Source organism: Hypomesus nipponensis, chromosome 16 (genome assembly GCF_054491055.1).
Source record: "Hypomesus nipponensis isolate SF chromosome 16, ASM5449105v1, whole genome shotgun sequence".
In the NCBI taxonomy this organism is placed as follows: Eukaryota; Metazoa; Chordata; class Actinopteri; order Osmeriformes; family Osmeridae; genus Hypomesus; species Hypomesus nipponensis.
This window is the reverse complement of record NC_140376.1, coordinates 9,497,585-9,519,617: the sequence shown is the minus strand read 5'-3', so window position 1 is coordinate 9,519,617 and position 22,033 is coordinate 9,497,585. Positions and strand designations below refer to the sequence as shown.

General features: G+C 44.0%; 2 protein-coding genes and 4 non-coding genes across 6 annotated transcripts; all 6 read left to right on the top strand.

Annotated features, from left to right (window-relative positions):
• Positions 1-1,175: 1,175 nt before the first annotated feature.
• On the top strand, positions 1,176-4,350 carry nppc (natriuretic peptide C). Its single transcript, XM_084676168.1, has 3 exons — positions 1,176-1,361; positions 2,486-2,788; positions 3,977-4,350. The coding sequence occupies exons 1-2, from the start codon at positions 1,269-1,271 to the stop codon at positions 2,762-2,764; spliced, it is 372 nt and encodes a 123-aa protein (XP_084532294.1). The 5' UTR covers positions 1,176-1,268; the 3' UTR covers positions 2,765-2,788; positions 3,977-4,350.
• Positions 4,351-14,593: 10,243 nt separating this feature from the next.
• nucleolin (nucleolin multifunctional protein) lies at positions 14,594-21,636 on the top strand. Its single transcript, XM_084675882.1, has 16 exons — positions 14,594-14,748; positions 15,766-15,864; positions 16,002-16,131; positions 16,231-16,356; positions 16,684-16,797; positions 16,978-17,130; positions 17,577-17,657; positions 17,849-17,978; positions 18,269-18,405; positions 18,511-18,637; positions 18,756-18,892; positions 19,218-19,350; positions 19,659-19,804; positions 19,924-20,050; positions 20,349-20,632; positions 20,849-21,636. The coding sequence occupies exons 1-16, from the start codon at positions 14,731-14,733 to the stop codon at positions 20,914-20,916; spliced, it is 2,010 nt and encodes a 669-aa protein (XP_084532008.1). The 5' UTR covers positions 14,594-14,730; the 3' UTR covers positions 20,917-21,636.
• Positions 16,427-16,564, top strand: LOC146254738 (small nucleolar RNA SNORA57). The gene has a single exon (XR_014731588.1). It is a non-coding gene; the product is annotated as a small nucleolar RNA SNORA57 (small nucleolar RNA).
• On the top strand, positions 17,209-17,344 carry LOC146254737 (small nucleolar RNA SNORA57). The gene has a single exon (XR_014731590.1). It is a non-coding gene; the product is annotated as a small nucleolar RNA SNORA57 (small nucleolar RNA).
• LOC146254736 (small nucleolar RNA SNORA57) lies at positions 18,057-18,194 on the top strand. Its single transcript, XR_014731591.1, has one exon. It is a non-coding gene; the product is annotated as a small nucleolar RNA SNORA57 (small nucleolar RNA).
• Positions 20,099-20,227, top strand: LOC146254735 (small nucleolar RNA SNORA75). Its single transcript, XR_014731587.1, has one exon. It is a non-coding gene; the product is annotated as a small nucleolar RNA SNORA75 (small nucleolar RNA).
• Positions 21,637-22,033: the final 397 nt, after the last annotated feature.

Sequence of the window (22,033 nt, the reverse complement as noted above, 5' to 3'; positions counted from 1 at the left end):
GCATTTTTTTTTTTACCTAAGTAAAACCCACGCTACAAGTTATTCTAAAGAGAGAGGCATCACCAGTGTTTTGACAAGATGACAGTTGAAATGTAGCTATTTTCACAGGTTATTGTTTTTCATGAGGTGTTGCTTCGTGTTAGTATACCGGACCCAGTATTAAGTGTCACGTCCATCACAATGGAGATGCAGAGTTTGCGTCAGACAACTTTAATGAGCCAAGATCTTATTTGCGTGTTTACAACCTTTTAGAGGCACACACACCAATCAAAGGTTTGGAACTTGCTTATGAGGAAATAAACAAATCAATCTTATTCCCCTGTGAATGCAGAAGCAAGTAGCCTAACATCATCGCAAGAAACATCATTACGAAGCCAAACAAATTATCGAAAATATATACGCTAACATGATAAATGAAATCCCCAAAATAATATTATGCAGCCAATTGATGAGTTCTGAGCAGGAAAAATATTCAATAAGAGCATATCTTGGATTGACAATACCGGAGAGAAAAAGGGTGTGATATATTGTATTGTGTTACCATATTGAGAGATGTTACGGTAGACTATTTGGAAAAAATATATTTATATAAATTGACACGACATACACGCCTAACATGCTTAGCATCGGGCACTATCATGGTGCCATCGTAATTTCAGTTATTTAATAGGCCTACCCATAATAATAATAATAATGAAAAAAGAGTTGTCCATAATGATTTTTTCCTGTACAGTCCTATAGAGTCTTCTACAATTGCTTTAGAATCAAGACTTTCTCATTTTTTCTTTGGTCTTATTGGCTCCAGAGCTGTATAATCACATATTGAGCCTAATCCTGACGTTTCATTTTAGTGGCATCTCAAAGTACACACATAGCACATTTAGTGCAATCGTTTCGCGGCACTCCAAGGTCCGGTGGTTTGATTTTTTGGTCTGATTCGATTTTTTTGATAAAAAATGACCAGAACTAGAATGATTTAATTATACATGTGTATGACGCGCTCCTCAAGACGCAGGTACAATGGGGGTGTGAGGGGGGGGGGCACATTTGGCAAGGTTTAGAACTAAAAGAGGCTGGGCCATTACTCAGGTTATCATGACATCACCAGTAGTGAGCTATAAAGCCATGAGTAGTAATTCACAGAGTTAGAGAAGCACTTGAGAAGCTTGGAGTAAGGAGCAGCCGGGGCAAATAAAGTTTATCAGCCGATAAGGTTTCATTTTGAACTTTACCACAGAGGACTCACATAGGCTATCAAGCTTGTCAGGATGAACTTCTTGCATTTGGTGGCTTGTGGACTTATTATCACCTTGCTGTCAGTTAAGACTGGGGCAAAACCTTTAACACAGGCGCAACAGAAGGTGAGACTATTTTACTGATTTAAACGATACATCGAAACCAAAACGTTTTTCTTTTAAAGGATTGCCAGTGTTATCAATCTATCAGACGACTATTGTTGTTAAGGTTTGTGATGGCCATTATGTCATCCAAGCAAAGTGTGTTGAATGAACAGATGTGTTCGGACATAGATGGAATTGGTCATCTTTACACAATTATATGTAATGTTTTGTACAGTTTAACTATAGTCCAATGTAGAAAAATAAAATTATGAGGGTTTGTTAAGCAGATGTGCTTCCAGAAAGATCGCGTATTGAAATTATCCAAGAGTTTCCTACGCAACATTTTGACCTTGTCTTAGCGCGGGTACCCAAGTGCGCCTGCAGTCCACGGCAGATGCGCTCAGGCAAGAAGGATGAAAGAAGGGGCATCGATTAAATCCATATATAAATTGGAATCTGCGTTGCTTTAATGAAAGAAAACAAAGACATTAGTAGGTACAAACTGTTTTCGTTGCAAGATGCATTGAAAATGTTTTGCTTCGTCTGATAAGTGTTCAAAGGCGCATCAACATAACAGGTGAAACGCCGACTGAATGCTTCACTGTTTCAGCACCAATTTGTGCCTTCTAGCAGTCACTAAATTAAGACGGATTAAAAACAGTTTACGACAACATATTTCTTGAAAGCCTACCTTTCTGCACGAGAAGATCTCTATTGCATTGTGCACCTGTTTTGCTTTCTGACGCAATTTCAAAAGAACAGTTTTCTATATCGAAAATAGGTGTAGCTACACGGTTCCGAGATGGACCTCTATGAAGGTTAGCTTATTAAATAGCCTTCTGCCTTTTCAGTATCTTCACGTTCTAACATTTGGATGAAGTTTAGACATTAATAGTTTAACTATTGTGCATCCATGATAGAGGTGGCTTAAGGAAAATGCTTTATGTGGATTGCCTGTATATAGATTTTGGGAACACTGAAACGTGATGTACAAATATTCCGTTTGTAGTTTGCGAGTGCAGGTTTATTTTTCTTCGCATCTCAACTTAGTCTATATATTTTCAATCAGGTAACAATAAATTGCGTGTCGTTTATTTAAGGAAGTGGGTTTTGCATAACTGGAATATCATGTTTTTGTATCCTAGTCTCTTAGAAGTTTGCTGGGGGAAGAGTTGGCGGAGTTTCTGGAGTCGGATGAACAGGAGAGGAGGCTGGAGACTGTCCGTTCTCGGGTACGCTTGCTTCGAGATCTGCGCATGGACACTCGCGCCAAGGGGATGTGGGCGCGCCTGCTGAACGACCAGCCAAGCGGGCGGAGACACAAACAGAGCACCAAGAAAGGAGGGGCCGGGTCCCGGAACGGGAGTGGATGCTTCGGACACAAGATGGACAGAATAGGCACCATTAGCGGCATGGGCTGTTAGGAGATGGAGCAACCAATAGTGTGGGTATGTGTCCCTTCCCCGCAAATCGCCTAATTGACCAATAGACACAGAAAACACAATCAAATGGTATCGCAGTTTGTAGTGACTATCTGACACGTGATTACTAATTATTCATTCATCATTTACGATAAGTAATAGTGTAATAGTGCTATTAGACAATACCTAGTATCTGATGAAATGCAGTTAATAAATGACAAACGAACGCAGACAGGAGAAAGGACATGACAAATGTCCAGTCATAAACCAAATGAATGACCATGAACAGAATTTATCTATAATCTAATTTAATTTGTCTGTGGAGACAATGAGGTCACATGAACATGCAGTGAGGCAAAATGTCACTCTCTCTCTTTCATACCGTGTTGCAACTACTTTGCAACTAGTAACTTCCTCCTTATATCGTGTCTAAAAGCCCCATTGCTTTCCTGAACTGAACTGTGTGTCCCAAACTAACTGAAGTGACAGAACCAGCTGTTTTTAAGGAGACATTCACATAGATGTAGTGCACGGAACCTTCCTGGAGATGTATGATTGCTGTAAGAATTGTAAAAGCCAACATGAGGTCAAGACGTCTATACACGTCATCATAAATGATCAAATCTTCTAGATGAACCTCTGGTGTTATTTTAGATAGGGGCAAAAGTTCATATTATGAAACAGCATAGATAGCCAGCAAAGTCATTGTCAAGTGACTTTCATTACAGACCTATATTTCTTGGTGGAAGATGAGTCGATTTCCCAGACTTAAAACCTGACATGCGCACACACACAGACTAAGCGCAGTCAAGACAACTGTTGTGTGTTCATGTTGTGAGAATGTTACAAGGGTCACATTAAAGGGGAGGTAGAAAGGATGAAGTACCAAGGAGGCCAGGTGACACACAGTAGCCAGAGGCCTTGGGGCCTTCTTGTGGTCATGTAATAGTGAAATCCTTGTAAGGGGGTGACGTTTGTGGCGCCTGCAAACATTGTGACTCACTGAGTGTGTTTGTAACTCACTGTTTCACAACCTCTGACAACACATTGGCTAGACAGTGGACGTGTAGTAGAGCAGATATCATTTGTACAGAGACTATGAATGCACACACCATAACACTACAATTTATGGAAGGGGGACTAAGAACTATTTTAAAGGCACGAATAAATGCTCTCTTGGTGTAACCATACATCTCCTCTCTCTTTTCTCTCCAGACAGTTCTGACGATGGGTTCGGACAACTTGGATTCAGTTTGTCCTCACCTGAGGGAAAGTGATGGATTTTTTGGTACGAAAAGCCACCATGACCAGCATTGACGAGGACTGAGACAACAGCGCTAGAAAACCCATATGTACAACATAAAAAGACCAACACACACGCATACACCCAAACACTACAAGATGGAGGACAATGGTGTAAAAAACACAAACTGCAAAGCTGTATATTGTTGCTGCTGCTGTACATTCATGTACTTCATTCCTGCATAAATGTATTTATGTTAAAAAACAAACAACTATTTATATGTTTATAAAAGAGATATTTATAAATATGAGTTTTATTTATGTAACATTTGGAAAATGGATGAAAACTGCAGGTCAATCCGTTTGTAACTTTTTTTTTTGTCTTAAATAGTTGTAAATGTTTTCAAAATGATAAAAAAAAAAAAACATTCCATGTGCACTTATGGACCTCTTCCCAGTTCTTATTTATTGGGATAGATATGCTATGATTAAGAGTAAAATATGGAAGGACAGACCAACTGTGGTAGGCTTATACTCTCTGCTAGTAGGTGCTAATACAATTGCCTTCTAGCCACTTACGTGAAGACTGCTAAATTATAGTGCAGTACAATATAACGTTCAGGCATCTGGAAGGTTTCTAATCTTGGCTATCATACAGAAATGTATCGTAAAATAATCTGTCCATGTTCATTAGTACTCCTGGGACTCAGTCAAACACCTACCACCTGCTGGAATGAAGTGTAATCTGTCCGTCAACATTTTTGGATATCCCAAGACTGAGAGTCACACTTTGAGATAAGGTCTAATAATCACAAGGTCCTGAATATATTAGAGATCAACAGCAAACCTCTACCTTTGAAGACTAGCAATGTGTCCCTGAAACACAAGAGGGCAGCAACTGTGCTAGGAAACACTTGCAGCCCAACAGACCTAATGTAAATGGAAACTGAGGGCTCATGCTTGTCAAGGAGGGTAGTCTATTCCAAGTAGAATGTCAGCTCTTTATAAGCCTGTCTATATACTGAACTCTTAAGTTCATCACAACAGTCAGCCCAAAAATTACAGCAAATACAATTACTTGGGGTCAAACGTTTATCAGCCCGTATGTAGAAAATGACCTTTGTGACACTGGCAGGTTAGGTCCTCCATGGAAAGGCGAATTCCAAAAGTTAATATTGACTGTCTGATTCTATATTTTTTGTTACTGTGTAGACTAAAGGCCAATGATGATAAAGTATGAATGGCCCAACCGTATGTATTTATGGAGTTGTTGGAGAAATTGTCTAAATGGCAGACACTCTGGATTATGCCTAAATAATTAATTGAAATTGCGCTCATTCTTAAACAGTGCTCTCTACTGTTCACTTCACTGACTGTATTATATTGATCTCAATGTTGCCGAGAATGGCAGACAGTATCAGTCATCGGTAGGGAAGAGAGTAGGGAGGACAATGCCCCTAGTGGCCCAATATTTGACAATACTCTTCTTTGCCTCACTTTTGAAGCCGTGCCAAATGTTTTTATCGCCAAAGGTGCGCACCTCTGCAATTACAGCAATTTACTGCAGCCATAACATTTATGAATTCCATTAGAGCAGCTTAGAGTTAATTTTAGACATGTCTTTGAAAAACAGATGAATGGACGTTGTGGTAAATTATGGGAGATTGTTCACGTATGCACACAGTACAAGACAATGATTCATTGGACATAGGTCTACATCTACACCATTTCCAGCCTTCTTTATATCAAGAAAATATAGAATGTTCTCCAGACATATTTTCTTATGGATGAATGAACAGTTTTTAAAACATGTGCCCCCTGCAATTGGTTATATAAGCCTTCGTCATATAGTGATGGTCTACACCAGGTTGCAGTAACCTACTTTTAGAAGAACACCATTCTTAGAGGTCACATCACAGAACATAAGTGAATAGTCAGTGTAAGACATGGGACTAAGAAACAATAATACAATAAACACATTGCAGTGCAAAATAGAAAACGACTAGTGTATGTACAAACATCTCCCAAAACAATTAGACATGTTGAGAATTTTGAGAGATATTTACCTTTCAGCAATATATAATTCACCTTTTCCATTGCAAAATGTGACCTTGGACTAATATGTAGCCCACATCATTGCACCTTCGAGGGTAGGTTTACAAAAATATACCCTAACTTTGTAACTTTATTATGACAATAGATGTACCCTACGTTACTACCCTCACCTATGGTCACGAACTATGGGTAGTGACCGAAAGAACGAGATCGCGAATACAAGCGGCCGAAATGAGCTTTCTCCGCAGGGTGTCCGGGCTCTCCCTTAGAGATAGGGTGAGAAGCTCGGTCATCCGGGAGGGGCTCAGAGTAGAACCGCTGCTCCTCCGCGTCGAGAGGAGCCAGCTGAAGTGGCTCGGGCATCTGATTAGGATGCCTCCTGGACGCCTCCCTGGTGAGGTGTTCCGGGCACGTCCCACTGGGAAGAGGCCCCGGGGAAGACCCAGGACATGCTGGAGGGACTATGTCTCTCGGCTGGCCTGGGAACGCATCGGGGTCCCCCAGGAAGAGCTGGTGGAAGTGGCTGGGGAGAGGGAAGTCTGGGCCTCCCTGCTTAGGTCGCTGCTCCCGCGACCCGATCCCCGGACAAGCGGCAGATGATGGATGGATGGATGGATGGATGGATAGATGTACCCTAACAAAAAGCATTTCATTATATAGAACTTTGAACAGCAAATAACTCAAGAAAACAGATTATGGTCATCATCTCACATCTCTTACATATGTAGGGAGAGATGTACAGTGTAGGCCATGTCCTCTCTGCAGAAATGTCGCTGCCCTGGTCTAATGGGGTAATGGAGGTGTCATGCCCTCTGCCCCCTAGTGGTGGATTGTTGTTTGTGTTTCCCGGTTGTGGGTGTGGCCATGTTCTCCAGTTCCAATCACCCACTCCTCTGCCTCAGTCTCCACACCTGTCTCCCATCAACTCATCAGCCCTGCAGTTTATCAACCCTGGTTTTCACATCATTCATCGCCAGATAATAGTTTAATATACCCTCGGTAGTACACTCCCAGTTACAGTAAGACTAGTAATTTTTGTGGGAGATATTCTGTATTGACCTTTTTGCCTGTGCTTCCAGGATCACCAACCTTGCCTCCCAGCCAAAACCTGCACAGCTTACCCTGCCGTCCTGTCTGTTTTCCAACACCATCATTCCCCTCTGCACTCACCCCAACATTAAACCCCTCTGGACCATCCCTCTGTTTTTTCATGTCTGTGTTGTGCACTTGGGTCCACCACCACCACCCTGTAACAGGAGGTAGTTGAGATTACTAGTAAGACCCAACTCAGTCAATAATGTGCTGTAATTGTGCTGAAGGGTGCTTGATGTGACAAGCCCTTTCTCAAAATTCACCTGAATAGAAAATACAATTTAAGGTTTATGATCTCATGCAAGAGATTGGTAGGCTACATTTTAAAATGGTCAAGCGCAAAGCAAGAATACAAAAATTCTCTAGTCTAAAATCCTCATTTTTGTTTTCTCCTGTGGGTTGACACAAGGTCCTGTTAACCCATTTCTGTTTTCACACAGGGCCAAGCAGAGTGTAGAATGCAATCCTGTCACTACTGCCTGATGCTTGTCCTAACATCTAGCCATGACAGGCGCATTTTATACAGATATTGTCTGTATATCTGACTGTAAAACAATATTGAACCCTGCATCTCTGGGGTGCTGCATTTAAGCATTTCATTAGTAATGCTGTCTGGACCACAAGCTTTCCTTGACTTGAGAGATTTTGTTTGTTGGGTCAATTCTTCCAAAGTAATTGGGAGATCAATGGGGTTTTGGTTGTTTTTGATTGTTTCTTACTAATGTTTGGAGTTTTTCTTTTATAACACATTGATCTGAATTCATTTGATTGATGAGTACGGATGATACGCTGCAGTCTGCTCTTGTCCTTGGCAGTGGCAGCAGCATACCAGATGGTGATAGAAGAAGTGAGGATGGACTCAATGATGGCTGTGTAGAAGTGCACCATCATTGTCTTTGGCAGGTTGAATTTCTTCAGCTGCCGTAGGAAGTACATCCTCTGTTGTGCTTTTTTGGTGAGGGAGCTGATGTTCAGTTCCCACTTGAGGTCCTGGGAGAGGATGGTGCCCAGGAAGCAGAAGGACTCCACAGTGCTGACTGGGGAGTCACTCAGGGTGATGGGGGTGAGTGGGGCTGTATTCTTCCTGAAGTCCACAACCATCTCCACTGTCTTAAGAGCATTGAGCTCTAAGTTGTTCTGGCTTCACCAGGTCACCAGGTTGTCAGCTTCCCACCTGTAGTCAGACTCGTCCCTGTCATAGATGAGCCCAATGAGAGTGGTGTCGTCCGCAAACTTCAAGAGTTTGACAGACGGATGACTCGAGGTGCAGCTGTTGGTGTGCAGGGAGAAGAGCAGAGGAGAAAGGACCCAGCCGAGGAGATCCGGTGCTGATGGACCGGGAGTCAGAGACTTGTGTTCCCAGCTTAACGCACTGCTTCCTGTCAGCCAGGAAGTCTGTGATCCACCTGCAGGTGGAGTCGGGCACATTCAGCTGGGAGAGCTTGTCAAATCAAATCAAATGTATTTGTATAGCCCTTTTTACACGCAAGTATGTCACAGAGGGCTTCACATACGCCCATAGAACTGCCCCTCAACCAACCTAAACCCTCAAGGAAGACAGGGAAAAACTCCTTGTCCTGTAGCAGGGCGGGGATGATGGTGTTGAAGGCAGAGCTGAAGTCCACAAACAGGATCCTGGCGTAGGATACTGGGGAGTCCAGATGCTGTAGGGTGAAATGGAAGGCCATGTTAACGGCATCATCCACCGACCTGTTGGCTCTGTAGGCAAACTGCAGTAGGTCCAGAAAGGGGTCTGTGAAGGATTTGAGGTGTGCCAGCACAAGGCGCTCAAAAGACTTCATTACCACAGAGGTCAGGGCGACAGGTCTGTAGTCATTAAGTCCTGTTGGCCTTGGCTTTTTGGGCACAGGGATGATGGTGGAGGACTTGAGACAGGCTGGCACATGGCATGTCTCCAGGGAGATGTTAAAGATGTTTGTAAACACAGGAGACAGCTGGTCAGCGCAGTGCTTGAGGGTGGCAGGAGAGACAGAGTCTGGCCCAGCTGCTTTGCGGGGGTTCTGCCTCTTGAAAAATCTGTTAACTTCACCTCCTGAATGGAGAGAGTCGTCACTGTGGGGGGGGGGGGGGGCACATGGATGGGAAGGGGTAGTTCAGGGCTGTCCAATTGTCTTTCAAATCTGCAGTAGAACTTGTTCAGGTCGTTGGCCAGGCGGGAGTCGTTGGTGGAGTGGGGGGCTCTGGGCTTGTAGTTGGTGATTTGCCTGAGCCCACTCCAGGCAGAAGCAGAGTCGTTAGCAGAGAATTGACGCTTCAGTCGAGTACAGTCGTTTAGCCTCTCTCACCGCCTTGCTAAACCTGTTCTTCTTGAATCTATCTCTATCTCCACTCCTAAAAGCTTCCTCCTTCTCTGACCTCAACCTTCTCAGCTCTGCTGAGAACCAGGGCTCGTCGTTGTTGAGGCTCACCCTGGTGCGTATTGGTATACAGCAGTCCTCACAGAAGCTGATGTATGATGTCACAGCCTCAGTGAGTTCATCCAGACTATTGGTAGCAGTCGTGAACATCCCATTCAGTACAGTCCAAGCACGCCCGCAGATCCTCCATAGCTTCACTGGTCCACTGTTTTGATGTCCTCACAACAGGTTTACAGAGCTTTAATTTCTGCCTGTATGCAGGAATCAGATGGACCATGGTATGGTCAGAGTGGCCCAGTGCTGCGCGAGGGACGGCGTGGTAGGCTCCACTGACTGTAGTGTAGCAGTGATCCAGAGTGTTGGTGTCTCTGGTTGGGCATTTGATGAATTGTCTGTATTTAGGGAGTTCGTGGCTGACGGTACCTTTGTTAAAGTCGCCGAGTACAATAACAAGGGAATCCGGGTTTGCTCGCTCCACACTCAGAATCTGGTCGGCGAGCGTGCGTTGGGCCTCTTTAACCTGTGGACCCGGCGCCATGTAAACTCCTACCAAAATGAGTGACGCGAATTTTTGATTCCTGTCCGTCCATTCAGATCTCCAATTAGTAGCACGTTTCCCTGGGTCTGGGAATATGTGATTTCAGAATGGAGAGTTTCAAAAAATGTCTTCTTCAAAGTGAGGAGAATCTATTGGGGGTATATAAATAGCACAGAGATAGATCTCCATCAGTGATGCCCAGGGTTTGATCAAACCTTAACCTGTTAGTTTCTTCCAGGATCACAATGACTCTTTATATTAACATTTACGCATTTAGCAGACGCTTTTATCCAAAGCGACTTCCAAGAGAGAGCTCTAAAAAAGAGCATTGGTCACTGATCATAACAACGAGGTTGTCCCAAACACTGCAAGCAGCCAAAACATGAAGCATACATTGTGAAAAAACTAAACAAGTGCCAAAGGGAAGACCCATAAGAGCATGCAGTCATACAAGTTACAAATTGAAACAACATGAACCCCAAAAAATGCAAGACTGTACCTGTAGAAGAACAATCAGCAGTAAAATATTTCACAGCGAGTACAAAGAGTCAAGAGTTAACTTTGTTATAACTAACCTACAAGAGCAACAAGTCTCTCAATAAGAGTCATTGTGATCCTGGAGGAAACTAACATCAGGTCCAGTCAAGCAAGCATTCCTAAGTGCCGTTGTTCTCCCTCTTATTGACTCTTATTGAGAGACTTGTTGCTCTTGTTGGTTGGTTGTAACAGATTTAAATTATTGTACTCGGTGTGAACTATTTTTTACTGTTGATTGTTTTTCTACAGGTACACTTGCACTTTTTGAGTTTCATGTGGTTTAATTGCAACTTGTTTAACTGTGTAGGGCTGTTTTGGCAGCCCCTTTGTCACTGGTCACCCAAACACTCGTCTGGGACAGTTGTTGATTCGCATGAATGCTAAAATGACAATCACACCTTAATGACACACCTCTGGAGAGGTGGTCTCAACAGTTGAAGAGGAAGGTGGACAGAGGAAGACTGAAATTATCATTAAAATTAAAATTGTGTTCTTGAAAATAAGGTTCTAAACAGCTTTAAATGTCATGTTTGATATGCTTTTGTTTCTTATTTTATGTAGTACATGCTAGTAATAATTTTAATACTGTAACATGTACATGTACAGGGGTTTACAGAGTTTGTGCTTGCAGCAGACCAACATGTGTTTAACATATTCCCTTGTCTTGCAAGGGCACCACTTAGTCTACTGCAGCCTTGATTAATGATCCAATTTGAATTTGTATGCATTAGACAACTTTTCAGTCACATGACCAGTGTCCCTCTTTTAGTCAGGTTTGGGTGTATATAGGAAGAAGTTTTTACCAATCACTTCGAGTTCTGTTTACGATACAGCTCCGGTGCGTTAGGCGCCTAGTCCTCATTGTGAATACCTTTGTTAACCATTGCTCTGAAGGTATGTTTTGTATTGGATGATATTTCATTATCATTGTATTGATTATCTTGCTATTTAGATAATAAACTATTAATGTGTGCATTTTAAAGTTACTTGTTCTCCTTGAAACGTATCTATCAAGCTGCGGCGGTGAAAACTTCGATCTAGTCTGGTTGATGCGGGTAACTGATTATAAACATAGACTTTGGAGTAGGTTTTAAGTTAAGGCCTCTGAGTCACTTACAGTGGATCTTCACGCTCCGAAGGAATTTACCGGAGCCTCTGAGTGATCGATTACATATCCTACTAGGTCTACTATGGTTAAAATACATATTATAGTAGAGATAAACGACTGATTAGTGAACACGCATACTTTAGGGTCGGTGCTCTGATCAAGCAGACGATTTTTACCTACGTCAGAGTTTCATGTCATTAGGCTAACTGTTTAGCGCTCAAGGTTGCAGGTTACTTGTGCACATTGTCAAAAATTTGAGTCAGATATTAACGAGTCAATTATCTCCCTGAGAATCTAACCAAAGGTGAATTGTGGTTCCCAAGCCAGGGACAAACACCAAGCGCGTCTCTGGCCTTTCGATTCACAGCCTACAACTGCATGCTCTTATGGTTCTTCTCTTTGGCACTTATTTGGTCTTCACAATATATGCTTTGTTTTGGCTGCTCGCAATGTTCGGGGCTATCTCGTTGTTTAGATAAGTGACCTATGCACTTTTGTAAAGCGCTCTTGGAAGTCGCTTTGAATAAAAGCGTCTGCTAAATGCATAAATGTAACCAGATATAGGATTTACCCTGTTTAACTGTTGAAGTATGATGGCAAAGACCTTCTTTATACCACACCAAAATCCCCCCTGATGTTCTGCCCTTGCGTATGTTAGTTAGTTTTATAGAGGGCACCATGACTTCATTGTATCCTGGGAGACAGTGAGTGAGCAGATTATTTTGACACCATGTTTCTGTCAGCACAATTAAATCAATATCTTTGATAGAGTTAATGAATTCAGGGTTTCCACTCTTCAGCTCAAAGGTTGAGGAGTGAAGAATCTGTATATTCCAGCAACTTACCTGAAATGAACGCATTTAAAAACAATAAAAATGAACCTGGATAGTGAGACAAAAATTCAAACACTATATAATAAATGTATATGTATTTTATGGAGGTGTACTGTTTTCGCAAATATTACTGCTGTATGGGTTACTACTATTTCTATTAGTGCTACCACAAACAGTATAGTTCTGTATGTTGTTCCGTTTCTCAACTGGGAAGGTGTACAGTACATCTTAGCTGGATAGAAGCCTGGTGCACAAGGTGTGTAGCATCTCCCTGATGTCTCCCAGCTCAGAGGTAGCAGGGGAAGGGGCTGTGGCAGCAGCCTGGGCTACAGCTGCAGCATAGCTCTGCTGCTGTGGGTGTGGAGGGGGACAAGGGGCTGCAGCATAGCTCTGCTGGTGTGGAGGGGGTTGGTGGGCAGAAGTTGGGGATTTTAAATATCTAATAAATATCTCTATGAAAAGAATCAACCAGAGGCAACCAGACAGCGTACATCTTTCTGAAAGATAATTTTAGGGATATTTCTGGGACAGATATAGGAAATGTAAGGGAAAGAGAAAAGGAACATGCAGGATGATTTGAACCTGGGTAAACACGCTTGACCTGTGAGCCCCAGATTAATCTTGAATAATTACAATAAAAACTGTTGTGTATGCCTGTTGTGTCAAACGTTTAAAAGGACATCTTCATTTTCCACAACTACAAAAAACAACATTCTGAACTTGTCCAAGTTTCAGGGAGTTCACAAGTGTCTGCTTGGAAGAGGAGAGGAAGGCCTACTATAACCATCAAGATACAGGCCTGTCATTCTTATGCTAATCAAATAACATCCTAACATATTAAACAATGTACAAAATTAAGCCCTGTAATATAAGAGGTCGGTTACATTTACTGTAACTATGGTATTTGTTTCCTAATAGGCTTGTATGAGGTTAGACATAGGAAAAGTTACATTTGTATATATGTCTCAATGGCTGTGGGTAATCTGAGAGCATTGTTGGCTCCCATATTATCTGTGAGTGAATGCCGCCCTCGTGGGGCCACATGGGTTGCATTTTAGTTATTTTAATTATGCTGATTTGTTGATAGTACAAGATGAAAAGATTAAGTATTCTCATCTACAGCATGCTGTTTTGTAACAGTATGTGATAACAGCTGTGCATTGAAAAGTGATCAGACAACTAATATAGGCATAATTCTAGGAATTACACTATTCAGATCATTGTTATTAATGTATGAATGAATGAACAAGATAAAGCTAATTTTGTCTGTTAAACTCGAAAAACTAGCTACCAGTCAGTCAGAAATATAGGTAACACCATGGGCATTGCACTTACCTAATTCATCAACAGTCTATTATTATCAGCACTGTTTAAATTGTAACATAGGCTTACTACACCCCCCCCCCCTCAAAGAAAAAATAATAATTTCATGCAATCGTATCTAATCTATGACATTCTATCACAATATCGATAGATATGACAAAAAAAACATGAGTTAAGACGCAAATTGAAGCGCCTCCGTCAAATTAACACGTGGTGGTATAAACACGCGGCTCAACTGTACCACGTGGATAAAATAACAGCTGCGCACAGTTCATCATGGATATTACAAAGTTTCAAATAGGTGTGATCAAGAAGCTGGGTCATGCGAGAATACGGTTGAATACAACGGAACTATTTTAATATTAGAACAGTTCGACACTTTAAACAGTTAGATATTATTATTAGATATTAAGTGTAGGCTATGGCTATGATTACTTTCAGTGTGTTTATACATATCCCCATTCTCGTATCACCCTCACATCAATGATTTAGTCAGTGCAGTAAACATCCCTTGGAATACAGCGGTAAAACACAAAATATACAACACTAGTTACCAAGCTAACTACTACTAATATGTACAGTTGTACACGGGTTAAATACATCCAGTCAGTACATATCCTCCTCGTGCACCCGCCGGAAACCAATGCGCGGGTACGATGTGATAATGCAAGTGCCGTGAATGGAGGAGCATGATTGTGGGCGGGGAACCGTGAACGCGCAGGACAGCAAAGTAACCCGCGCGTCTCCTACGTATCTGTCTTTCTTTCTCAGTGTCCCACGGAGTAGACTGGGCCACGTGCAGATCCCCGTAGTATACTTTTTTTTTACCCTATTCTACTCGTCCAACACCACACAGAAAAATCATGGTTAAATTAGCGAAGGTAAGAATTGTATTTGTTTGCGTTGTCTTTGTTCTGTTTTTACAATCCTGTCTTTTTCATCTGAAGTTCACGTTAAGTTCGTCCATTGCGCATGCTAGCAGCAAAATACGGATCAAAGCGCTAAAAAATGCATTTGTGCCTGGTATAATTATTTCTAATTACGAGTTAAGACTGTACGAATTAGTTTCCCACGGTATTGTGTCAATTTTGAAGTGAAACGGTTTGAATTTTCTGTAGAAAATGCACGCAATCGTTTCTTCACGACCCAGATTTGATCAGCCATGTTTCCTCCTTTTGCAATCCTGTTCTGACCAAAATGGCCATGCTGCGCGTTCGCAAATCAAGCATGTTCTTGGTCGGCTAGCCAGCTATCTAATCCTGTTAGGGTTACGTAGCTCCTAGCGTACTGTATCTACGCAAACATTTAAATGGGTGTTTTGTTTACCCTGTTAACTGTCTTTACTGTATATGTAGTTTAGTATGTTTAATTACATTTTGAACCTAAATTGCGTAATGATGCTAGTGAAGGATTTGCTTCCCTAGCAAGCTAACCAGCTTCAATGCAATCTTAATCCGGTTAGCATGTTAGCAATGAGGTTGTTGTCTAGTGAATATTCGCCTTTGATTATTTTGTTCTTTAATTAGTTTGTCCTAAGGATTTGTGGTAACTGTATCAGTATGTTGGCTAACGTCGTTATTCAGACAGAAAGCTAGCTAGCAAACAAGGCCCAATATGGTCTCCACGTGGGTTGTGCGCCTGCTCCGTGCCACACACGAGGTGCAGCGATGAGTCTTTGATTCGTAATTATTCATACAGTATCTGATTGCATGAAAACGTACAAGAACTACTGCTAAATGAACTACACACGATAAATGAATTTAACTTAAGAAACTTTACTGAATAACTTTACTTAACCGTTATCATAAACTCCTCCATTTAAGGCCATGGTTTTTAGCACTGTATCCTTTTGAATTCACATGGATCATTTCACATGTCTAATTTTCTGTACCTCACAGGCAGCGAAGAAACAGGCAAATCCCAAAAAGAAGGCCCCACCGCCACCGAAGGAAGTTGAAGAGGACTCAAGCGAAGAGGAGAGTGAGGAGGAGGAAGTGGTAAGACACGACATGGCATCAACAGAATGAAGCCAGGCTCATAAAGCATGAACATGCGTATCGCATTATTTAAATGATGCCGACTTAAGCATAGACTTGTGTGACTAAATGGCGTCTTTGCACCTGTCGTCGTATAGGCCCCTCCTCCAAAGGCAGTCAAGAAGGCGGCAGCGAAAGCCAAGCCCACCCCTGTCAAAGCTGCCAAAAATGGAAAAGCCGCCAAGAAAGCGGAGAGCGAAGATGATGAAGAAAGCGACGGCGATTCGGGTAAGACGGACGAAACGTGCCTTTGCACTTCAGCTGCTTTGTCATTTCCCCACTGTGCATTCAAAGGCGTTTAACCATCCCACACACCACCCTTTTTAGAGGAAGAGTCCGAAGAGGAAGCTCCCCCTGCCAAAAAGACCCCCGCCAAGGCAACCCCTGCTAAGGCAGCACCCGCCAAAGCCGCGGAGGAGTCTGACGACGAAGAGGATGACGACGATGAAGATGGTACGTGAAGAACGCAGCCGTAGCATAATCCGTTGCGCATATCAAGTCACCCATATTCCCAACAGGGGCGCCTCCATTTCTTGGCATACGTGCAGTTGCTCAGTACTCACGTGTGGAATGTACGGAGGTAGAACAAAGCCAGTGCTATGTCTTCGGTACCAGTGTGTGTTATCGTCTGCTGGTTCTATCCTCAATCGCTGGCACAACTAAACGTTTGGTGGTGTAAATCGGATCAGGGGTTTTAGTGTAACCAGCTACACACACAAACGCATACTTCCAGTGGCCACACCAAGCCTGATTTGACCTTTCGCCTTTGTTCACATGCAGATGAATCAGAAGAGGAGAAAGCCCCCCCTCCTAAAAAAGCCACTCCTGCTAAACCTGCCGTGAAGGTAACTCCGGCCAAGGAGGAGTCTGACGACGAAGAGGATGATGATGAGGGTAATTATGCCTTTTCATTGAAATGGTGTCAGTGGTCTGTTTTTCGTGTGTGTGATGACAAAAAAGGGACTTAATACTGAATGAGTTTGATGTCACCGTATTGGTCTGATGCCTGGCCCGGCAAACGGAACGATGCGGCGATCTGGTTTGTGGTTTGACCTTCTGGCGTGCCCCTTCTAGATTCCGAAGAAGAGATGGACACCGCCCCGGCTCCGCCAGCCGCAAAGGCCAAGAAGGCCGGGATGGTGAAAGCGAAGGAGGAGTCAGAGGAGGAGGACGACGATGAGGATGACGACGAAGAGGACGATGAGGATGACGACGAGGAGGAAGAGGGTGAGTCATCATCGGGACTCGACCTGCTCCTCGTCAGGTTGTCTGCGAATGAGAAATGTCGACAGTATGTTGCCAAATCCTCCATTTCTTGCCATACTTGCAGTTGCTCAGTACTCGTGTGTGGAATGTACGGAGGTAGAACAAAGCCAGTGCTATGTCTTCGGTACCAGTGTGTTATCGTCTGCTGGTTCTATCCTCAATCGCTGGCACACTTACAATTTGTTGACACCATGTTTCGGCCTAGGCTGTAGGTTACACCACATAACATGTAATGTGCATGTAGTGTATTTTGGATAATCAAGGATTAGTGTCCCAAGTAGACTAGTGGTTAATGCCAAACGAACCATCTGTTTCTAGACTGGAACACCAGTATCTCTCAATTTGAGAATATGACCAGCCATGTACAGTTAAGTGCTGTTCTGAAACCTAAGTATTTCTCTCATCAGATGCCCCGGTCACCCCTGCAAAGAGGAAGGCAGAGAACAAGGAGACCCCACCCGCAAAGAAGGCCAAATCTGATGGCGAAGGTAAGCCTGGAATTTCTTCTTTACAAAGCCCGTAGCCAGCACTGCAGTATGTATGATGACCACAAAGGGACTTAATACTGATTTCATGTGATGTCACCTTTGAATACAATCTGACACTGTCGAGATTTCATGAGTGCTCGCCGGTCATGTACAGCCCCATAAAACTCAACCTGCAAAACAAATCTTCACAGGGGGCTTCTGTCTGTTCGTCGGAAACTTGAACGGCGAAAGCAAAGATTTCGACGAGATCAAAGAGGCCCTCGGTGCCTTTTTCTCCAAGAAGAACCTGGATGTCCAGGAGGTCCGCCTGGGGGCGTCAAGGTTAGTCAGCCACATGTGCGACACCAGGACAGGTGTGGTGTCAAACTCGTGCTCGAGTCATTCGATCCCCCCCCCCCCCCTCCATTTCTTGGCATACATGCAGTTGCTCAGTACTCATGTGTGGAATGTACGGAGGTAGAACAAAGCCAATGCTATGTCTTCGGTACCAGTGTGTGTTATCGTCTGCTGGTTCTATCCTCAATCGCTGGCACAACTATCAAACCCATTGTTTTTTCTTCAAAACTGTAAAAACTGCAGTCCTCCATTCCTGACTGGGCTTGCTCCTATAGGAAATTTGGCTATGTCGACTTTGCCACTGAAGAGGACCTGCAGAAAGCCATCGAGTTGAGCGGCAAGAAATTCATGGGGCAGGAGCTGAAACTGGACAGGGCCCGCAGCAAAGAAAGCTCCCAGGAGGGGAAAAAAGGTGAGTTGTCTGGACGAAAGGCACAGAGACCGGTCCCTTTGTCCTCCCAATGTGCCTTGGAGCAGCAGTGGCCGTCTGTGCTCACAAACGTTTCTCTCCCGACAGAGAGGGATGCGCGGACGCTGTTCGTGAAAAACCTCCCGTTTTCAGCTACGGCCGACGACCTCAAAGAAGTGTTTGAAAACGCAGTGGATATCAGATTACCCCCTGGACAGAATGGCTCCAACAGAGGGTATGCATTCTTTTTTTCCATAAACGGTGCACCGCTTACGTGTGTATTTCTTTAAATTCCGCGTCAAGTTCCTGTGCTGTATATTGAGTGGGCTCCGTGTGTGTGTTTGTTTGGACAGCATTGCCTACGTGGAGTTCAAGACGGAAGCCGTTGCCGACAAGATGCTGGAGGAGGCCCAGGGAGCGGAAGTGCAGGGACGCTCCATCATCGTGGACTACACAGGAGACAAGAGCCAGAAGGGAGGCAGACCTGCGGGTAAACCCCCTTTCTTCGCTCTTCGAAATCCCCAGTTTCATTCGGTTTTCCAAGCACCTTTTGACGCTGGTCGCTTTCAGGAAAGGATGTGTGCCTACACCTCACTGGGTTATCCTTGTTGTAAGAGTTGTGGAAGCGTCAAAGGGTCTTTGAACCGAAATTGAGTCTGGCCCACTTGGCAGGACCAGAAATGATGCAAACACATAACTCCCTGAACCTCTGTGAGGAATCTCAGATAGTCAAGTACTGAACTGGACCTTACCCTCAATAACCAAGTTGTGGATGTAACTCAAACGCCTAACTCCTCTTATCCTCCCATTTCTAGCTGCCCCAGGAGCTGCCAGCAAGACCCTGGTGGTGAACAACCTCTCCTACAACGCAACAGAAGACTCCCTCCAAAGTTTGTTTGAGAAGGCAGTTGCCGTCAGAGTACCACAGAACAACGGCAGGCCCAAAGGGTGAGTGGTCCACTGGCTTTCCTCGATGCCCGTTATGGTTCCCGATCATTTGGATTGGTTGTTGAATTCTCGGTTGACTCATCAACATGCCTCCCCCAAAAGGCCTTCTCATGAGCTCCTCTCTGTCCCGATCAGTGGCGTTGTACGGATTCGCACGAGAAGCAGAGTCAAAATCATAGTAGAACAGGCACGCCCACTCGTTTGGATGGTGCCCATGTCTGCTGTGGAACAAGGCCTTCCATGGCCTTTGGGACATCCCTTTCTAGCGGCCTTTGTTCTCAATTCCTGCTCTTCATTCTTCTGCGCAGGTTTGCCTTTGTGGAGTTTGAAAGCGCGGAGGAAGCCAAGGAGGCCATGGACAGTCTGAACGGCTCTGAGATCGAAGGCCGGGCAATCCGGCTGGAGTACAGCCAGAACAGCGGAGGCAAGCAGGACGGAGGCAGGGGGGGCTCAGGTACAGGCAGTTTGTCTTTTGTTGTTAGTACACGGCAGTGGATTTCTTACTCTTTGCTGTTGTGTTTTTTTGTTTTTTTTCGCCATGTTGTTGACACATTGACCTCTTTCCCTCGCCAGGCCCCACAAAAACACTGTTTGTCCGCGGCCTCTCCGAGGACACCACAGACGGCACGCTCAGGGACTCGTTCGAGGGCGCCGTCGCCGCCAGGATAGTCACAGACCGCGACACGGGCTCGTCTAAAGGGTAGGCCTCGGTGGTTTCCTCTCCTGGTGTACGCGGGCGGGTCCCCCCAGCTTCTCATGAGCTCCTCTCTGTCCAGACAGTGACGTTGTATGGATTCGCACGAGAAGCAGAGTCACGTTCACAGTCAAACCGGCACCTGCATCTGTGGGAGTTGCCTATGTCTGCTGTGATACATAAATGCTTTGCTAATTGTCGTAGTTTTTCCTGTAACCTTCGCATTAATTTAATCACGGATCTCCGGTTCTGTTTCCCTGCCGAGTGACCTCTCCCTCACTGTGTGCCCTCTCCCGCCTTCCAGCTTTGGCTTTGTGGACTTCGACAACGAGCAGGACTGCAAGACCGCCAAAGAAGCCATGGAGGACGGCGAGATCGACGGCAACAAGGTGACCCTGGACTACGCCAAGCCCAAGGGCGAGGGAGGCTTCCGCGGAGGCCGTGGAGGTGGCGGTTTCGGCGGCGGTTTCGGCGGCCGCGGGGGAGGAGGAAGAGGCGGCCGGGGCGGGTTTGGCCGGGGCGGTGGCGGTGGTGGAGGATTCAGGGGCGGAAGAGGCGGCAACCGAGGGGGTGGACGCGGCTTTGGCGGTAAGAATGAAATCCGAACGAAAACCCCGACTCCATAAACGGTGATCAGCGACCATATGATGCAAACGATATTGTTCTTATACCCCATGACGATCAAAGATAGTCAAGTCCTGAGGTCAAAAACTGATTACTTGGCAGTACAGTAGCCTGCCTGTGGGAGTTTTAACCAAACTTCTAATTTGATCCTAACAACTCATTCTGCTTCTCTAATTTTAGGTGGCCGAGGTGGTGGTGGTGGTTTCGGAGGAAAACCCCAGGGCAAGAAAATCAAGTTTGATGACTAAAACCTCAAGTCTATTATTTTTGTTCATTTTATTTTTTGAACGGACTCTGGTTTCATCGCTTTTCAGAGCCTTTTTGGACATTCCAGAAAGCGTCATTGATAAATAATGGGCATTTTAGTCCCGTCACCCTCTTAAACCTATCCCTTTCATCATATTCCCTCGTCTTCACCCCTCCCATCTTGTGGGGTGCCTACAAGATGTCCTAGCCGCCCACACATATCCATATTGAGTCAATTTCTGTCGTATTTTTTTCTTTTTTCCAGAGGCGTAAAACAATGTCTAGCAACCCTGCCTGTTTGCTGTGAATAGAAGAAATGTCCCTGTTGGTTCAGATACACATTGTACATTGAACAATTTGTATTATTTCATTTTACCTTTTGTAAAAAGTGCTGTATCCTTAATATCCATATGCGTTTTGTTTGTTTAGTTTGGCTTGGGTATAAATGTTTTACAGTTTAATGAAATTGTGAATGGATGGAGATATTAAATCTGGGCCCTGAGCTGTTGGGCGTGTAGAATCTGGTAACATTTGTGTACTGTCATGTTTTTGGGTGGGGCAAAGTCGATGTTAGAAGCCACATAAGAGCTTAAGGCCTGTATAACTCTTAAACGTGCAAAATGTAACTAAATAATATTTGTAGTGCATTGACTAATTTTTCCCATCTGAGAATCTAAGGTTTTCTTGAATGTGCTGATTGAATAAACTATTGTGATTTTTAATGTGTTGGCTTTCCATACATATAAAATGGAGTGACCCAATTTAATGGTCAGTTCAGTGGAGAAAAGCAGAACAATTACATCAGTCATTCCTGATGCTTGCCACAAGGTGGCAGTATTAGGACGCGTTAGAAAATACGAGGCACCTGTATCAGACACTGTCCTCACGACCTGTGGTATGACACATTTCCAATAGACGGTGCTAGTGTTCACCTGAATAGGCTAGTTATTCACCTGTTGATCCAGAGACTGAAACTTAGAAGGTGTAGGCAATGTTGAAGTAAATCTCGATAGCAACCAATACATCTAAAGGTTTGAAATCTATCCCAACATATGTCACGGGACTAATAAACATGACAAATCAAGCTCGTTTCAAGAGTTATTGGACGGGTTACCTGTC